Below are 18,437 nucleotides of genomic sequence, written 5' to 3'. Positions count from 1 at the left end.
TTTTTTTTTTTTTCTTTTTTTTTGGTCTTTTTGAGACAGGGTCTCTCTGTAGCCCCAGCTGTCCTGTAACTTACTATCTAGACCAGGCTAGCCTTGAACTCACAGAGATCCCCCTGCCTCTGCCTCCTGAGTGCTGGAATTAAAGGCGTGGACCACCACGCCGGGCCTGTAGTGCTCTTTATGCATGAGAAAACTGAAGCTTCTACAGGGAAATGAACTTTCAGTCAAGATCTTCAGCCAAGATCTAAACCCAGGACCAACTTCCAATCTTATTTGCTGTTTACTGCACCACACTGCCTCAAAACAAAGGTCAGCAGTGGTTAGACACAGGCTGGAGACTGCCTAACTCAATTTCCAGCTCTGCCACTTGCTAAGCTGTGTGTTGTTAAGTTAGTTACTTCTCTGCACCTCATCATATATGCTTTCATAATGAGAAAACACATGTTGTAGGGTACTTAAAATTAAAGGTAAGGTGCTTAGAGTAGTAGTTTCTGACAGTAGGTACTATATCACTTGATGATTGATAAATATTTGCTAGCCAATTTACCAACTTCAACCTAAAGACAGGCCAACTGTGTCACATTTCAGATCAGGAATGGACCCAAGCCCAGAGGCTTACCTGCCCTGGTCCTAGGGGCACATCTTCTCAAGTCCCTGCTCCCCCCTTGCCTTAGTGATACAGGCCCCTTTGCACTCACAAAACGAAGAAAATCTTCTCGTTGATGCCGGAAATGACAGATGTGATTGACAGAGAGAGGATGCAAGCTCCAAAGAAGACATGCACAGGTTTCAAGAGGCTTCGCAGCCACTGGGACGCCCAGGGCAAGAGGAAGATGGAAAAGCCCAGGAACCACTGTGGACACAAGCACGTGGGAAGAAGTTCTGGAGCAACCGTGCATAACCACAGGTGCCCCAAGTCATCCACCACCCCGATGGTCCCTGCTGGCCCTCATCCCCTAGCCTTCTTTTCCTAACTCAAACACTCCCAACCATGCATAGCCTTCACTACACACACCTAACTGCAGTCTGCTCATTTCTATTACACAAGCAACTAGGCTGGTGTGTGAAAGGCTTACTGCGATGTGCTCACCAAGCAAACCCAGCCATCTTCTTCAGCCTCAGCCTCTTCCCAGTCCTGGCTCATAAATAACTTGAGCCAGGACTCATGTTGGAATAATAAAATTAGTTCTAGAATGGCTTTCAGTTCAAAAAGATGGAATGGAGAAAGCAGAAAAGAGGGTAGATCAGAGTCAGCATGGTGTATGGGATGGTAAAGTCAGCCCAGAGGACTCTGGGACAATAGGCTGTGCAACAGCTATAAGGAACAGGCCTAGAATTGAAACCCCAACTCCCCACAGCCATTCAAGCAGCTAAGTCTATATGTGCAGTATGTGAGACCCTCCAGGTAAAGGGCAGAGGAAATATTTGGAGCTGAGGTCAATGAAACCATCCCTAGAGCCCATGGTGCTAGACCTGGCTATGGGAACCCAGGAGGAGAGGGTAGAGGCACCTACCTGGCAGGCAAAGAGGATGACAGTGGTGATGCCCAGCCAGCTATGCAGGGAATAGAGGTGTGCAATTTTTGAATGGTTGTGATACTGAAAGACAGCAACCAGCCCCACAACAGTGAAGATGAAGGCCAGCAGGTGCAAGGCTGCATGGAGGAGTTTCCAGGGCAGCTTGGGTCCCACCCATGACAAGGGCAGGCGGTACACCAGCGAGGCTGCAGAAGAGAACAGTCCCAGGGTTTGGCCACATCCCCTTGCACTTCCCGTACTCCCTGGTGAGACCCCACACAGCCTCCCAATCAGAAGAGAAGTGCTGGGGCATCCCATTATTTGTGGGAGACAGCAGGAAGGGAGGCTGGAAGGGCCAGTTAAAGAGGAAGGAGCAGTTTCCCGAACTTGACATTCTGTCCTCACAATCCTGAATGCAGTGTGAATGCAGCTGAGGTGTTTTCTCTTCATGGTTTCATCACACTGAATTCTCACAGCCAAGGCTATGAGAACCCAGGCCTGGAAGCTGAGGATAGAGCTCAGCACATGCCTAGCATGCCCAAGGCCCTGGGCTCAGTTCCATCTCCAGCACCAAAAGTGAAAAGTAAATAATGAAGAGCTCAGGAAGAGAGGTCAGTGAACACAAGTCCAAATCTAGGTTCTGTATCTTAAGTCTGGCCTCTTCTGTTTCCTCATCTGTAAAATGGGGATAGCAACAGAGCCCATCTCACAGGCTTATTGTAAGAACAGAATTAAGAATAAACATGGTGGCACATACCTGTAGTCCCAACACTCAGGAGGCTAAAGCAGGAGGACTGCTAAATAGTGAGTTCAAAGCCACCGTGGGCTACATAGGCAAGACCCTATCTCAAACAAACAAACAAACAAAACAAAACAAATAGGATAGAAAAGAAGGAAAAAGGTAGGGAGATGAGTGTTCAATCCCCAGAAACCACATAATAAAGCTGGGTGTGATGACACACACCTGTAATCCCATCACTGGGGAAGTAGACAGGAGGATTCCTGGGGCTTGCTGGCTAGCCAGCCTACCCTCATCAGTGAGCCCCAGGCCAGTGAGAGACCCTGTCTCAAAAAAACAAAAAAAAAGGTTTGGGGCTGGGGTAGGAAGCTGAAGAGATGGCTCAGAGGTTACCAGCACATCCTATTCTTATAGAGGACCTGAGTTCAGTTACCAGCACCTACATCAGGTGCTGACAGCCACCTATAACTCTAACTCTAGGGGATCTAAAGCCTCTGAGGGCAGCATCACATATACAGACACTCATAATTAAAAATTATAATAAAAATTTGTCTTTTTGAGACAGGGTCTCCCTGGAGTCACAGCTGGCCTGGAACAAGCTATGTAGACCAGGCTGGCCTCAAACTCAGAGATCCACCTGCCTCTGCCTCCCAAGTGCTGGGACTAAAGGCATATACCACCACACCTGGCAAAAATAATTCTTTTAAAAGTGGGGCTGGCAAGAGGATTCAGTAGGTAAAAGCACTGGCCATATAAGCCTGTTGACCTCACTTTGATTCCTGAAAATGATGGGGGAAAGAGAGAACCGACTTGACTCCAGAAAGTTGTCCTGACTTCCACACAGGCATCATGCCACACTCATGTGCGACTGTGTACACACACACACACTACACTCTAATAATCAAATAGGATTTTTTTTTAAAGGTGGAAGGAGTATAAGGATGAACAACATGTCCTGGTCTCCACACTCACATACATACGTGTACATACATACACACACATGCACACGCGTGCACACACACACACTTTAATAATAAAATAGGATTTTTTGGGGGGGGGTCTTTTTGAGACAGGGTCTCCCTGTAGCCCCAGCTGTCCTGGATTCACCATGGAGACCAGGCTGGCCTCAAACTCACATAGATCCACCTGCCTCTGCCTCCTGAGTACTGGGATTAAAGATGTGCACCACCACGCCAAGCCAAAATATGATTTTTTTTTTTAAAGGTGGAAGGAATGTAAGGATGAACAATATGTCCTGGTTTCCACACTCATGTACATACATGTGAACATACATACACAGACACACATGCACACGCATACACACTCTAATAATAAACATGCACGCTCTAATAATAAAATAGGATTTTATTATTATTATATTTATTATTATTATTCCTATTAAATAGGAAGGAGTATAAGGTTGAGCAACATGTCCTGGTCTCCACACTCATGCACATATGTGTGTACATACATACACACACACAGACACACAAAGAAAACAAAAGGTGCATGTGAAGTACACATGGTTAAGCTGCTCCTGTCAATGCTACCATTAGTCCCATTCTACAACTGGTAAAATGAGGTTCACTTCCAGGTTATAGGACACAGATTTGAATGCATGGGGCAAGGATGGTTCCTGGACAACTATTCTATAAGTGGCTTCAACTTCCTATTCTTCAGTGCAGGGGTCAGCAAACTTAAGTGTTGTGAATGAAGTTTTATTGGAACACAGCCATGCTCATGTGTGTTTCCTGTGGCTGCTCTCATACAACAGCAGAGCTGTGCAGTTGTAACATAGATTGTGACCATATGGCTTACAGTCCTACTTACAGTCTGGTCCTTTACAGAAGTATGCTGACCCTGTCTCCAAGTATCTGTAGAGCTGCTCCTCTGAGCTGTCTCTACACATTCCACTTCTCCCCGCAAATGACAGTTGGTCTCAGAGACAGCTCAATTCAACTGACTCTGGCAGCCCTAAACGCAACCCTGACAAAGATAAGCCTCAGTAAGGGAAAGTACTGTCCCACCCAGGCCCAAGCCGTAACGCGCCTCCCACAGTGATGACATATTACTCACCAGCTCCATAGAGCACCACCATGCCAGAAACCATGAACACAGGGTGCCAGTTGAACATGTATACACTGCCATCCCAGGCAAAGCCACCGCGCCAGTACTGCATCCAATAGGTGGTGAAGAGGATGCACATGGAGCCCAGGGAGCCCAGCACCAGGCAGGACAGGTAGAACCATCCTGAAGCCATCCTGATCAAGACTCCTAGAAGAAGCAGAAGTCACATGTCCCAGCTGACCATGGTGCACCCCAAACACCAGCTACAGGAAATAACACTAACTTCTCCCTCTGTCCGTGGCGTGGGATCTTTTTGCTTCAGTTCCCATCTCCTATAAGGCTACGATGCCAAGATAGGCTAGAAATGAGTAGGGCCCCATCCCTGCACCTGACAGGGCACACAGCAGGAATGTGGCAAGATGACAAAGTGGGCTTGGAGCTGTGGCACTGACTAATCTTCCCACACAAAACCAGAAGACAAAGAAGGATCCCCACACCAAACCCATAGGAAATGGGTGTCAAAATCCAGGCTACAGTACTCAGGAGGCAGAGGCAGGTAGATCTCTGTGAGTTCAGGATCAGCCTGGTCTACATAGTGAGTTCCAAGCCAACCAGATCTACACAGTGAGGCCTTGTCTCAAAAGGAAGATAATTCAGACCAAATCACAAATGCTCAAGCCCTGGAATCCAATATAAGAAGGCAAAACTATAATCTGAAAAGGGGTAAACACATTCTAGGTTAGGTAACCCTTGAACAAAATGCTTGGTTGTAGAAGAGTTTTGGACTAAAAAGGCTTTTGGATTTTGAAATATCTGCTTACTGCATATACTGAATCATTAATGTAGTGATCAAAAAGTTTCTGGTTTCAACAAGAAAGATCCTGCTTAAGCAAGGGGAGGTTAAGAAGAGACCCCCAAAAGTTGTCCTCTGACTTCCAAACGTTATATTGTGGCATATATGTGCTCACACACACAAACACACACACCACACAAAATAAAAAGGAAGTAATTTTTTTAAGTATTTTGGACGTCACAGCATTCTGGAGATGCTCAAGCAGTATCGTTAGGTCACCTGGGAGAGAAGTTCTCTGGGCTCCCATTTCTATAAAACAGTTCCTTCTCCCAGAGGATTAACTCCATGGGGCCTTGCCCACTGAGGAGGAGAGAGCAGACCTTAACCCCTGAACTCCCTACTCCCCTTGAACTAAGAGACAGCTCTTGGCTCTCTCTAGACTTGAGACCTACTTCTGCTTTCCCTTCACTAGGGAAAGTCCAGAGAAAAGAAGAACTCATGGTCTAGAAAGCAAGAGACTTATTTTTAGATTTCCACCTGTACTTAACAAATGCCATAACCACCTCTGCTTTCAGGTTTTCTCTGGTGAATGCTTATGTCTATAAGCAGCTGCTCTTAAAACTAGGCAAGGGGCTATATTTGTAGCTCAGTGACTGGCGCTTGCTTAGGATGGTTAAATGATGGGTTACATTCCCCAGTACACACATATGCTTAAAAAAAAGGCCAGGCAAATGGACAAAGACAAAGGGGCCAGTCCTGCTTCCAGCAAATCTGTGGGTGACATGGCCTAACAGGCTCACATCAGAAAGGTAAGAAGGTGGCTTTCTACTACTGTAGACTATCCTCTGGATCATCTCATAGAAAGAATAGCCAGTAATGCACAAGGAAGGACAATACCCAATTCCTCACCTTTAGACCCAGTAGAAGACTCTCATAGGAGGGCAGCCTGGGGCTCCAATTGTCACAAACTAGGTACCTTGAAGAAAACACTTAACACTGAAGGACTTGTTTCTGAAAGAAAGACATGGCAGTGAGAAGAAAAATTAACTGAACTCTAGCTACAAGCACTGGAACCCTCCATGTGGTCCCAATCTTAATGACTCTGTAAGGAGTATTGCCCCGTTCCTATACAGGAGGAAACTAAAGCTCAGAGCTGTTAGCATTAGGATCCAACACACCAACAGGAGTTTCAAACCCTTGTCTGTTTGCTGTAAGGCCTCAGGCCTTTTTCCTTGGCCACAGGTTATGAGATCAAGTGAAAAAAAAGTATCCAAGAACAGTGCCAGAGTCTAGTATTCTAACTTCTTATTTATTACTGTCACAGGAGTTTTCTCCCAACCACTAACAAAAACCTGAAGCGAGCTAGGCATGTGCCTATACTTCTAGTTGCCTGAGAAGCTGAACTGGGAGGATCATTTGCACACAGGAGTTCAAGGCCTGCCTAAGCAACACAGTGAGGTCAGCTTCAAAAAATAAACTACGACCTGAAGCTCATGGTCTCCATGCCTACCCAGGCCTCTCAGTAGCTCTGATTACATGTTGTGTTTGCCTAACAGCCTAGACCTCAGTGAAAGGCTAAGAGAGCAGGCTCCAGTTTGCCTAACAGCCTAGACCTCCAGTGAAAGGCTGAGAGAGCAGGCTCCAGTCAGTCATCTGACCATATCTACTTCCACAGCTGCTGCTTCTTTTATAAAAAGAAAGAAAAGTGGTCCCTTTGGCCACTGTCCATTCCCACCTATCAAGAGTATGTCCCACCCAGTGGTCTCTTTGAACACTGTCCCCTCTCCTCCTCACCCCTGAAGGGTGCCCCCACTTTACCTTGTAATTACCTCCACATGTCTTCTACACTGAAAATAAAAAATGGTGAGAGAGAGAGAGAGAGAGAGAGAGAGAGAGAGAGAGAGAGAGAGAATATGCCTATAATCCAGAGGTGGAAGCAGGAGAATCAGAAGTTCAACATCACCTTCAACTACAAAATGAGTTGAGGCTAGCCAGGACTACATGAGACCCTGCCTCAAAAGGGGGGTGGCTTTGCAGTTAAGAGCAGTATGAGCTCAAGTTCAATTCCCAGAACTCATGCCTGGCATCTCACAGGGCCAGCTCTAAAGGATTCTATGTCCTCTTCTGGCCTCCACAGACACCTGTACACACAGCATTCATTAACACACACACATACTCATAATACTAATTAATAGTAACCCCTACAAGCCCTGGGTTACTGCTCTGTGATAGACTTAGAACAGATAATGGGGATTTTTGTGGCAGAAAGCAAGCTAAACTCCTATCTATAGTTCATAGATAAGCACTCCCTTCCTGAAACAAGAGCAAAAGAAGGCAAAGAACACAGCAAAAATCACACACAAATACTCAGACAACACCCTCATTTGTACTAAGAGAGCAGTTTGGACATGCTCATTACAGCTCAGTTTCCTGTCCTCACTCTGCCAAGTCACATTCTAAGGCAAGGGCCAGAAAACTCTGCAGGCTTTAAGAAACATCCAGTCTCTGTCTCAACTATGACATTCATTCTGTGCTGATGTAACACAAGAACAGCCGTAGACAGTATCTTAACAAATAAGCTTGACTGTGTGTCCCAGTAACACTTTGTTTACGGACAGACACTAACAACTAAGTTTCATATGATTTTCACATTTTATGGACTATTATAAATTTTTCAATAGCCTAAACATGTAAAAACCATTCAGGGTCAAGTGTGACCTGTGGGGTATAATTTATCTACCCTAAACTAGCCAAGTCTACTTTCTACCCTCAATGAAATGCTTTCCTTGATTCCTTGGCCAGAGGATTCTCATAACCTGAGCAAAACCAGAATCAAGGGGCAGGGATAAGAAATCAATCTTCTGGGGCTGGAGAGATGGCCCAGCGGTTAAGAACACTGGTTTTTCTTGCGAAAGACCAGGGTTAGAATCCCAGCACCGACATGGCAGCTAACAACTGTCTGTAACTCTAGTTCCAGGGGATCCTGGGCCTCTTCTGTCCTCCGCGGGCATTGCACGACACGGGTGCACTTACCTACATGCAGGCAATACATGCATACACAGAAAATAAAATATTTTTTAAAAAAAATCAATCTTCTATTCTGTCCTTAGTCTCAGAAAAAGGCTCTATTCCAAACTTGCAGTTACTTTTATAACTACAAACAGATAAAGGCACACAAAGTTTGTTGCTGCCGTTTAACAGATGGACATTAAGAATACTGAGAACCAGATTTAGAGTTCAAGTTCTAAAAACCTTTATCTTACAGTTCAAAAAATACTGCAACATGCGGATCCTTAACAAGGACAAGAGTGACTTGACCAAGGCAGGTGGCAAGACTAATGCAGGCATCCAGGTCCTCTCCTCAGTTCTCAGGCTGCATTTCCAAAGGCAAGACTCAGGAGTGAGCGACCTAATATTCCAACCAGGAGTGAAAATAAAGTCCACTTTAGCGCGAATGATCGAACTGTCACTATTCCAGGCAAAAGGCGGACGACGCTGACCCCCTTGATCAGCTTGATCCTAGCAAATCTTGGGTAGAGATTCTGCCTGCTTTTTCCGACTTCGGAAAAGCGTTCCTTTACCACCTGCCGTCAGGAAGGGGAGAGAAAAGTGTCCAACTCGAAAAAGAAAAGCAAGTTGAGCGAGGGGTCGCGACAGCGCGAAGCGAGATAGTGGCGGAGCCAGCTCTGGAACCCAGGTCCCTGCTCTCCCGGCCCGAGCTTTCTCACCCCTAACCATACAGTGGGACGCCCAGGGGCCGGATCTCCGAGACCCAGCAGTCGCCGCCCCTCACTGGCGCTATCGCTCCCCAGGCTCCAGGGCGTTGAAGAACCTACGGATAAACCTGTAGTCCGGGGACACCGCTGCAGAGGGTGCTTCCCGGGCTTTATATTGGCTATGAGTACTTCCGGTGGCGCGCGAGGCCACCTGGGAAATGAAGTCCCGGCCCCGGGTCTGGCCCGCTGCTAGCGCACTAAGGCGTAAGTCCTCAGCGGGTTTCTTGCCCTATCCTGGGAACAGGGTCTGGAAGCGCTGCCTCGTCTCCCTCCCCACCATCCCCGGGAAGCGGAATAGCCCGGGTTAACAGGCTCTAGCTGTGGGCTTGGCTCTTGGGAAGTCGGCGCGGGGCGTGGCCGGGAGGACCTGAAGGAAAGCGAAGGCACAAACATGGCGGCCTGGAGCGATCAGAGGAATCCCGGGACGCATGCCCGAGCCGCGCCCGTCTTGTACTTCCGGAATTTAAAGCCAGCTTCCGGAAGCCCCAGGGTGTCCCCATGACAACCGACTTTGGCTCTTTGAGGTGAGAGTCGTTTGGAGAAGTGTGTTAGGTGGCCGGAACCTCGTTTTTTGTTGCTGTTGCCTCTGGGCTACAGCTCAGGCCGCCCGGTCTGTGCGCCGGCCGGAAGGGTCGGGACCACTGCTCCGCGCATGGCAGCAGTTGCGGGTTGCCGACTGCGCCCACCCCTGCTTTTTTTTGCCAATCCACGCTGCTCTAAAAGGAGGGCGAGCGAGGGCGTTTTTGCGTGACCGATCCTCCCTGCAGCCCTCGGTGGGGCGGCCAGTGGTGCGTTTGGCTCTGCGCATTTGCTACCTGGAGGGAAGGACTTGCACTCTTAGCTGTAGCCAGGTGATAATTCTTTCCTACGGTGCAGTGGTTACGAGGATTAAAGGAAATTCTCTTGGTCAACAAGATTATCTTGGTGCTGGTGCCTAAGGAACAGATTATTTATGAATGTGAAAACTCAAGCAGAGAAGCTAAGTTCATCCAGAAAAGTGGAATTTTTCCGCCAGGGGAGGTGGACAGGGTCAGAACCTCTGCAAAATGGGGATTATCTGCACAAAAATGGCCGTTCTTCAAGATAGTCCTTTTATTACGTAGTTATGAACATGCTCCCCTTGCTTAATGCTGCCGTATTGCTACCTTAATCTTTTCACGAGAGGACTGTGTCCTCAGCATTTTCTGTCTGTGACACTTCCACTTTTTAAAAAATATTTTAAATATTTTTATTTTATGTGTGTGTCATGCCTGCGTATATTAAGTGCACCCTTGTCGTGCAGTGCCCGCGGAGGACAGAAGAGGGCATCAGATTCCCTGGGGCTGGAGTTATGGAGTTGTTAGCTGCCATGTGGGTGCTGGGATTTGAACCCGGGTCTTCTGCAAGAGCAGACAGTGCTCTTAACCACTAAGCCATCTTTCCAACCCACCGCTTCCTATTTCTAATGTGAACATTTTCCTCACATAGTTTTATATCAGTCTTTCCGTTGTGAAAGAGTCAGCTTGTGCAGTGATTAACAGCAGGGTCTTTATCCCACACTGCCTGGATCAGAATCCTGGCACTGCCACTTACCAGATATGTAATATTGGACAATTTGTTTTAACTTTCAGGACCTCTGTTTCTCATTTGTAAAATGGGGAAATTCTCCCTCATGAGGTTATTATAGTTTAGATATCAGTGTTTTGAACCATCCCCAGCGCACACTGCAAGTTATATATGAGTTTGTTACTATTATTATTACTACTAATAGTTTTACTATATGACCAGGCTGTTACTCCTCTGTAGTACCGCATATATTCTAGGCTAGGGCGTGTTGTGGTGGTGCAATCCTGTAAAATAAGCACCCAGAAAGCTGAGGCAGGAGGATCATGAATTCAAGACCAGCTCGGGCTATATAGCAAAATCTGATTTAAAAAATCGGAAACAAGGAAAAGAGAAGAAAAGGCTGTGCATTTAGAAGGACCAGGCATGGAGAGACACTTGATATTAAGTCTCCAGAAGGTTGACCGATTGCAGTGGAGTGGAGTAAGGTGGGGTGGAATTGGGGTGGGGTGGGTTTGGTTTGGTTTGGTTCGGTTCGGTTCGGTCTTGTTTCGTTTGGGTCTTGCCATCCTAACACAGGCTGTCCTCAAACTCTTGACCCTCCTGCTTCAGCCTCCCAAGTACTGGGAATATAAATGTATGCCACTACACCTGGCTTTCCTTGGGATTGTTTGTTTGTTTGTCTTTTTTGATAGGTAAAAATTTTCAGGAGAACAAGTGGAGGATGAGGCACCAAGACAGATAAAACTCTCAGCGGGATAGAGCTTTATTTCACATGGGACATGTTTTCTTTGGGGAAGGAAAAATGTCAGCCCACGGATTGTGAGCTGGGGCTTATATGTGGGGGCTTCAGGGTGCAGAAGGCGGGAAGTGTTTTGGGAAAAATCAGGCGGGGAAAGCAGGAAAAACAGGGCTTGTAAACCTGGCTCTGTTCTGTCTGCCAGCCAGGATCTGGGTCAGGAAGTGTTTACTTTTTTTGTCCTCCTAAGATAAGGGAAAAGCTGCTGTACTGAAACAGCTCCTAAAATCTCTGGTTAGCAGGCAAAATCTGCTTTTCTTGTCTTCAGAGATCAGAGGAAAGGCAGGCTGCCTCTTAGAAGAATCTGCTTCCCTTGACTTCATAGGCCAAGGTTCCTTTTTCAGTTCCCTTTTTCAGGCTTGATTCCATGGGACCCTGTTGGGGAGGGGGGAGACTGCTGCTGTTTGAAACCCTAATATTTTTCAGACAGGGTCTCCCTGGAACTTGCTATGTAGACCAGGCCAACCTCAAACTCACAGAGATCCACCTCCACCTGCCTCTGCTTTCCAAGTGCTGGGATTAAAGGCATGCACCACCATGCCCAGCTGAGGCCTTTTTTAAAGATTTTTGTCTGTATGAGTGTTTTGCCTGCATGTATGTATGTGTACCTCGTGCTTGCCTGGTGTCCATGGAGGCAGAAGAGGACATCAGATCATCTGGAACCAGAGTTATGGACAGTTGTTAGTTGCCACGTGGGTGCTGGGTACTGATACTTGGTATTCTGTAAGAGCAGTCAGTGTTCTTAACTGCTGAGTCATCTCTCTAGTCCCTGGTCCTTTTTTCTTCACTAATGTATCCCAGTCACCTAGAATTACATTTGGCACACAGATGCTTAGTACATGTTTATTAATAGACTTAACCTTGCATCTCTTTGCTCCAGCAGGTCCTTGCCTTAAGTGCCAGGGAAACAGCTTGCCTCGCACCAAGGACTGGGTAGAGAACCAGAAGTTTTTTTCTCCAGAACTGTGGAATGTGCCTTTGGGAACCCCCAAAAGCAGAGGGAAGATGCTCCAGACCAGTAACTACAGCCTGGTGCTCTTCCTGCAATTCCTGCTGCTGTTCTATGATCTGTTTGTCAATTCCTTCTCCGAGCTACTCCGAATGGCTCCTGTCGTCCAGCTGGTACTCTTCATGTGAGTGCAGGAAATGCCTAAAAAGGTGAACCCAAGCAGTTTGAATGCCCTGATAGTCATTAGAATGTCATTAATAGATGGTCTGGGGATGTAGCTCAATGGTAGCTCTTGCTTAGCATGGGCTAGGCCCTGTGTCGATCCCCAGCAGTTCCCCCACCCCCATCCCCCATACACAGAGTGACAGAATGTCAGAACAGGAAAGCCTTATCTATGGACTACAATTCAATGAATCATTTTAGCTACTTGTCTAGAAGTCTCTGCTGTCTGGGAGTATGGGGTGACTATATCACAAGGAACCATGGACCTCATGGTGTCCCTTAGAACTTAGGGCCATCTCTTGGGTCTTCACACAGCCTCCATTTGGCTTTACTTTGCTTTATGTGTCTACAGCATACAGGATATTGCAATTCTCTTCAATATCATCATCATTTTCCTCATGTTCTTCAACACCTTCATCTTCCAGGCTGGCCTGGTCAACCTCCTATTCCGTAAGTTCAAAGGGACCATCATTCTGATAGCTGTGTACTTCGCCCTCAGCATCTCCCTTCATGTCTGGATAATGGTAAGGGTGAAGCTCTGAATTCTCACATCTCTAATTTTTCTTTAAATATATCTTATTTATTTGGGCTGTGTGTGTGTCTGTCTTGTCAGATGACAGTTTGTGGAAGTGTGTTCTTTCCACCATGTGAGTTCTGGGGATTAAACTCAGGCCATCAGGCCTGGCAAGCAAGCACCCCCAACCAATGAGAGCCATCTTGCTGGTCCTCTCACATCCATAAAGGGCTAGAAATAGGTGTAGTAGCTAACATCTGTAATCCCAGCACTCAGTAGGCCAAGGCAGGATTACCATGAGTTTCAAGGCCATCCTGAGCTGTACTTTGAGATGTTGTCTCAGAAAGAAAAAAAAAGCTAAATATGGTGGAACATACCTGTAACCCTAGCTCTTCAGAGGCTGTGGCAGGAGGATCACCATAAGTTCAAGCTCAGCCTGAGCTACATGTAATTTCAAGACAAGCCTCACTGAGCCACACTCCTAGTCCAAAATCTTGAGGTGGTAATGTGACTTATTAAAATGAGTGTATGATGTGCTAGAAAGATGGCTCAGTGGTTAAGAGCACCTGCTGCTCTTGTGGAGGACCTGGGTTCAGCTCCCAGCACTGACACTGGTCAGTTCACAACTCTCTGTAAGCCCATAACTCCAGTTCCGGAGGTTCCAATACCCTCTTGTGGTCTCCTAGGGCATTGGCATGCATATGGTGTACATATATACAGGTACTCACACAAACACAGAAAATAAAAAATAATGTTTTTTAAACATGAATATATGAGAGACACACAAGATACAACAAAGAGATGAAAGAGATGGAAGAATTGGTGAAACAGAAGTTCAAAGCCATGAGAACCAGATCTGACCTGGGGCCTGTGTGAGATAGATGGCTTTGTATTCAAGCTGTTTCTGATTAACCCTGGAGTACATCAAAGACTTAATATAGAAAAAAAAACAAACAAAAAACACCAAAAAGAAAGAAAATGGGTGGGAGCTGGGGGTGGGATACATACCTGGCAGGCTCAGTGCCCTAGGATTGATTCCCCAGATTGCCTAAAGAAAGAAAAAGAAGAAAATCCAAATAGGAGCACTTTGCCCTGGAGGTCCTGTCATTCTTTTACTTGGTTCAGAGTGCTTGATATAAGATGGGTTAGATGAGTATCCTGGTCTGGGGTTCTAGGCAGGTGACAGTTTCATAAGGCACTTTTTTCTCTGTTGAAAAACAACCATATTCAAGAACCTAGGGACTCTTCTGCATATAACAGTCTGTATATAATCTTTGCCCCAGACAGCAGGGCTAAACAGGAAGCTGAATGTTTCCTCATTGGCTATTTGGGCAGGTGGGTGTTGATAGAGGGTATGCTTAGGCATCAGTGTCCCATGGTTAGTGTTACAGGCATGAATGTTTCTGGGAAATAGCCAAGCAAGAACACTGCTTGCCTTCTTCTCTTCCCTGTGCCAAGACCCTGCCCTTACACTGCAGATCCAACCTCCAAGATGCTTCCCTTTCATTCACACATGGGCCCCAGATCAGATCCAGTTCTTGTGGTTTCAGATTGCTTCTTTATTATTTTTTAACTTTATTGTTGTATGTATTGTTGTATGTTGTATGTCCATGAGTGCAGGCACACGTGTCAGGGTGTACCCTGGAGGTCAGAGGTAACTTTGCGCTGTTGGGCTTTGGGGAGGGGTCATCAGGCTTGCCGGGCCTTGCTGGTCATCATGGATTCCTTCTGTTTTACAAATTCTTTCATCTCTTTGGGTAGCTTATGTGTTTCATATGCTCATTTTGATGGATCACAAAACTTCGGGGTTCTGGGCTAGGGTATGGCTCAAGGATAGATCCCTTGCCTAGCATGTGGGAGGCCCCAGCCTTGATCTGCACATGGCACCACAAACAAAACGAAGCAGAACATTTGTCTCTAGTCTCTTTTTACTTCTCCCTGGACCCTCTCTGTGGATGCCACTGGGGTGCCACAGGGAAGCAGAGCTCACAAAAAGCAGCAAAGCAGTGCACAAGTGTCAAGGTGCTTCCTGTAGCCAAGTTTGCTTTGCTTCTGGGAGGCAGAGTGCCCTGGCCATACCCAGGCTGTTGATCTGATGAAGACCTGAGCCCGGGTGCACCAAAGCCTTGGCATGCCAGGAGAGTGACCAGCCGAACTCCTGAGATGATAAGTCTTTTCTCCTTGGCAGAGACAATGGCATGGAAGGGGATAAATGATTCAGGGTGAGAGGAGATTCCCTTTGGAACAAAAAGGGAGTTTGAGGACTGGCAAGATGGGTGGCTCAGCAGGTGAAGGCACTTGTCACCAAGCCTGACAACCTGAGTTTGATCCCTAGGTACAACATGGTAGAAAGACAAAACTGACTCGCTAAAGTTGTCCTTGGGTTGGGGATTTAGCTCAGTGGTAGAGCACTTGCCTAGCAAGTGCAAGGCCCTGGGTTCAGGCCTCAGCTCTGGAAAAAAAAAAAAAAAAAAGACAAAATAAAGTTGTCCTCTACCTCTGCATATACACCATAGCACATTGGTGTGCATGCATGCCCACACACAAATATACTTTTAAGTTTTCCTTAATCTTTAAAATTTCCTGTGAGTGTTACCTACATGTATATATACCATTCTGTTCTTGGTACCCTTGGAGGCCAAAAGAGAACATCAAATCTCCTGAAATTAGAGTTATAGATGGTTGTAAGCTGACATGTGGGTGTTGGTTGCTGAACCCAGATCTTTCGCAAGAGCAGCAAGTACTCTTAACTGCTGAGCCATCTCTCTAACCACTTAAAAATTGTTTTAAAAAGGGGGAGCTTGAGGCTTTCTTGAGAAATTACCTTCTTGGACTTAAAATAACCAAGTGATGTTAGCATGATTTTCAGTGGCTTTGATACAGCTGATCAAATCAGGGATGAAAGAGCCTCATGCAGCCCTTAACCTTTCTTTTTCTGTTGTGTCTGCTTTAGAACTTACGCTGGAAAAATTCCAACAGCTTTGTTTGGACAGATGGACTTCAAACACTATTTGTATTCCAGAGACTAGGTAAGAGCCATAGCAACTTGAGGTTCATTCGGATCCTTGATGTGTTTCTGACAGCAAGGGCCTTGAAACTGGCTTCTCAGTCCCATCACCACTGGCCTGGGGCGGTGGGGATAGCCACACAGAGTACAAGAGGGAGGACTGCTGGAAACCCTGGGGCAAGCCTCGAGTTGGCTAGGTTTGTTTTTCGGCCTGAAGGGAACACTGAAGACCATCCCTGAGCTACCTATTCTGCTTTCCCCAGTGGCTGTGCTATACTGCTACTTCTACAAACGGACGGCTATGAGACTGGGCGACCCCCGCTTGTACCAGGACTCTCTATGGCTGCGCAAGGAGTTCATGCAAGTCCGAAGGTGACCACTTCTTAACATACTGATGGATGCCTTTCTGTCCTGGTGGAAGCTGCGTGCTCTCCAGGAAGGGAGGCCCTTGGCACCGGGAAACAGATGGACTTCCTAGGATAGGCTCAGGCCAGCTGTGTTCAGCATTCAAGAAGGAAGACCTACTAGGTATAGTAGGTCACAACTATAATCCCAACACTTGGAGATCTGAGGCAGGAGGATTGTCATGAGTTTGTGGCCAGACTGGGCCTACCTGGTGAGTTCCAGGACAGCATGCAAAGTGACATCCACAGATTCTGGTACAGAATGCCTCCTGGCCTACCTCAGTCTGCCACCTCCCTTCCCTTCCTGCTCTGTGCCACTCACTTCCTCTGACCCCTCCTCCTTGGATTCTGGGGCTCAGGAGCACTCATCTCTTGAAGCTTTTGGTTCAGCCTGGAGTAGTGACCTCACAGCCATCACACCTGAGTGACTGTAGGACAGAGTGAAAGGCATGTCCTCCTGACTCACTTAGATGTTGAGATTTTTTTTTTTTTTTTTTTTTTTTTTTTTTTTGGTCTTTTTGAAACAGGGTCTCCCTGTAGCCCCAGCTGTCCTGGAACTCACTGTGTAGACCAGGCTGGCCTTGAACTCACAGAGATCCACCTGCCTCTGCCTCCCAAGTGCTGGGATTAAAGGTGTGCACCACCACGCCTGGCTAATGTTGAGATTTTTATACCCAAGGTACTTGTTTACATTCCTAAGTAGGAAATAAATGGAATTCTTTTTTCATAAATGGTAGAATCTTGTCTATGTGTCTTCCTGGTGAAGAGGTGTGCAGCCAAGTCAGAGCCTCAGCATCTACTTGACCCAGGACAGATCACACCACAGACTAGATGCAGGTACGCATTATGCCCTGTTAACAGCCGAAATACTGCTGGGTATTGTGACTCATACCTGTAACCCCCGCACTCAGGAGGCTGAGGCAGGAGGAGTACCATGAGTTCAAGGCCTGCCTGGGTTATATTGTGAGTTCTAGGCCACCCTGGGATACAGTGTGAAAACTGTCTCAGAAAAACAAAAGAATCATGGTACTTGTGCTGAAAATCAAAGTATGATCTGAATTCCAGCCCCTACCCCTGGGGTCCAGATTTCTGTGCTTCCTTCAGATTTTTTCCCTACTAGAAGCTCAAATTGCCCTTGGGAGAAAAAGTGCTTCAGAGCCTGTTTTGGCAAAGAAAATTTTTAGAATTTTCTAAATTCTAATTTAGAATGCTGCTTTCTGTTGCTAGAGGAATATGTAACAACCCCCACCCCACACAGTAGCATACAGCCAAAAGCAATTGGCTTCTACATCCTGAGGTTCAGCTGATCTGGGCTGGTCCAGGTGATTGCAGCTGGACCTGCTCATGTCTGTCTGTGGTCAGTCATGGGTGGGCTGGGCAGGCTACATGCTCTTGGAATCCTTTAACTATTGGCTAACCTAAGATGACCTCAGGCAGAATAACAATTTACTCTGTTCTGGGTCATATGACCTATGTGGCAGCAGACTACCTCAGGTCTGTGCACAAGATAGTGAAGAGGAACAGGAGAGCACAGGTTCTATTGCATTTCAACCCTCTGCTTAAGTTCCCATTGGTCAAAGCAAGTCACGTGACGAGTGCAAGGTCAAAGTGGGAATCAGCACAAAGTTTCAAGGAAAAAGGTTTAGAAAGGACTGGAAGTGTACCTCAGTGCTAGAGGTTGTGCTTAGCATCCTCAAGGCCCTGGGTTCAAACCCTAGCACCAACAGAGACAGACTGAATCAAGTCAGAACACACCTCAGAGCTGCTCTGTGAATAGTCAGAGTGCTGAAGCACAGGGGATAGCAGACTGAATCCAGGGAGAAATACCTACTGGACTATGACATTGGAGCATGAACTCAGCCATAGAAGATACAGCACTTGAACTGATACAGCTCTGTACCAGTAAAAACTAGCTTGTGCACCAAATTAAGTTTTTATTTGCATATGCCACAAAACATTTTTTTTCTTTTTTTAAAAATTTTTTACAAAAACTTCATTGAGAATTTCATACATGCATATAAGATGTTTTGATCAAATCCATGCCCATTCCCTCCTCTCCAACATTCCCCCCTCTGAAGAGGTAGCCCTAAAATCTTTTAAGCATTAGT

General features: G+C 46.5%; 2 protein-coding genes across 16 annotated transcripts in view; one reads left to right on the top strand and one right to left on the bottom strand.

Moving 5' to 3' along the window:
* The window catches only part of LOC103724635 (cytochrome b ascorbate-dependent protein 3), an 18,621-nt gene extending 9,633 nt beyond the window's left edge, over nucleotides 1–8,988 (bottom strand). Inside the window, exons 1-5 of one of the 8 annotated variants that reach the window (XM_008821916.3) lie at nucleotides 8,953–8,988; nucleotides 6,026–6,127; nucleotides 4,333–4,530; nucleotides 1,515–1,723; nucleotides 699–853 (exon numbers count right to left, since the gene is read on the bottom strand). In XM_008821916.3, the coding sequence (XP_008820138.2) occupies nucleotides 699–853; nucleotides 1,515–1,723; nucleotides 4,333–4,516 (548 nt within the window). In that variant the 5' untranslated portion in view covers nucleotides 4,517–4,530; nucleotides 6,026–6,127; nucleotides 8,953–8,988. Of the gene's footprint in view, nucleotides 1–698; nucleotides 854–1,514; nucleotides 1,724–4,086; nucleotides 4,243–4,332; nucleotides 4,531–6,025; nucleotides 6,128–6,934; nucleotides 6,954–8,149; nucleotides 8,323–8,379; nucleotides 8,517–8,844 lie in introns of those variants that run through there. The other 7 variants (XM_029556128.1, XM_008821845.3, XM_029556198.1 and 4 more) reach the window with 7 other exon arrangements.
* Nucleotides 8,989–9,050: 62 nt separating this feature from the next.
* The window catches only part of Tmem138 (transmembrane protein 138), a 22,687-nt gene continuing 13,300 nt past the window's right edge, over nucleotides 9,051–18,437 (top strand). For 2 of the 8 annotated variants that reach the window (XM_029556338.1, XM_029556308.1), the window contains exons 1-6: nucleotides 9,051–9,096; nucleotides 12,114–12,366; nucleotides 12,757–12,928; nucleotides 15,872–15,947; nucleotides 16,189–16,297; nucleotides 17,067–17,166. In XM_029556338.1, coding sequence (XP_029412198.1) covers nucleotides 9,051–9,096; nucleotides 12,114–12,366; nucleotides 12,757–12,928; nucleotides 15,872–15,947; nucleotides 16,189–16,297; nucleotides 17,067–17,133 — 723 coding nt within the window. In that variant the 3' untranslated portion in view covers nucleotides 17,134–17,166. The other 6 variants (XM_029556286.1, XM_029556264.1, XM_029556447.1 and 3 more) reach the window with 6 other exon arrangements.

This window comes from Nannospalax galili, unplaced genomic scaffold (assembly GCF_000622305.1).
Source record: "Nannospalax galili isolate Female #2095 unplaced genomic scaffold, S.galili_v1.0 scaffold1270, whole genome shotgun sequence".
Lineage (NCBI taxonomy): Eukaryota > Metazoa > Chordata > Mammalia > Rodentia > Spalacidae > Nannospalax > Nannospalax galili.
Note: the sequence above shows the minus strand (reverse complement) of the source record. Positions and strands in the feature narration are given on the sequence as shown.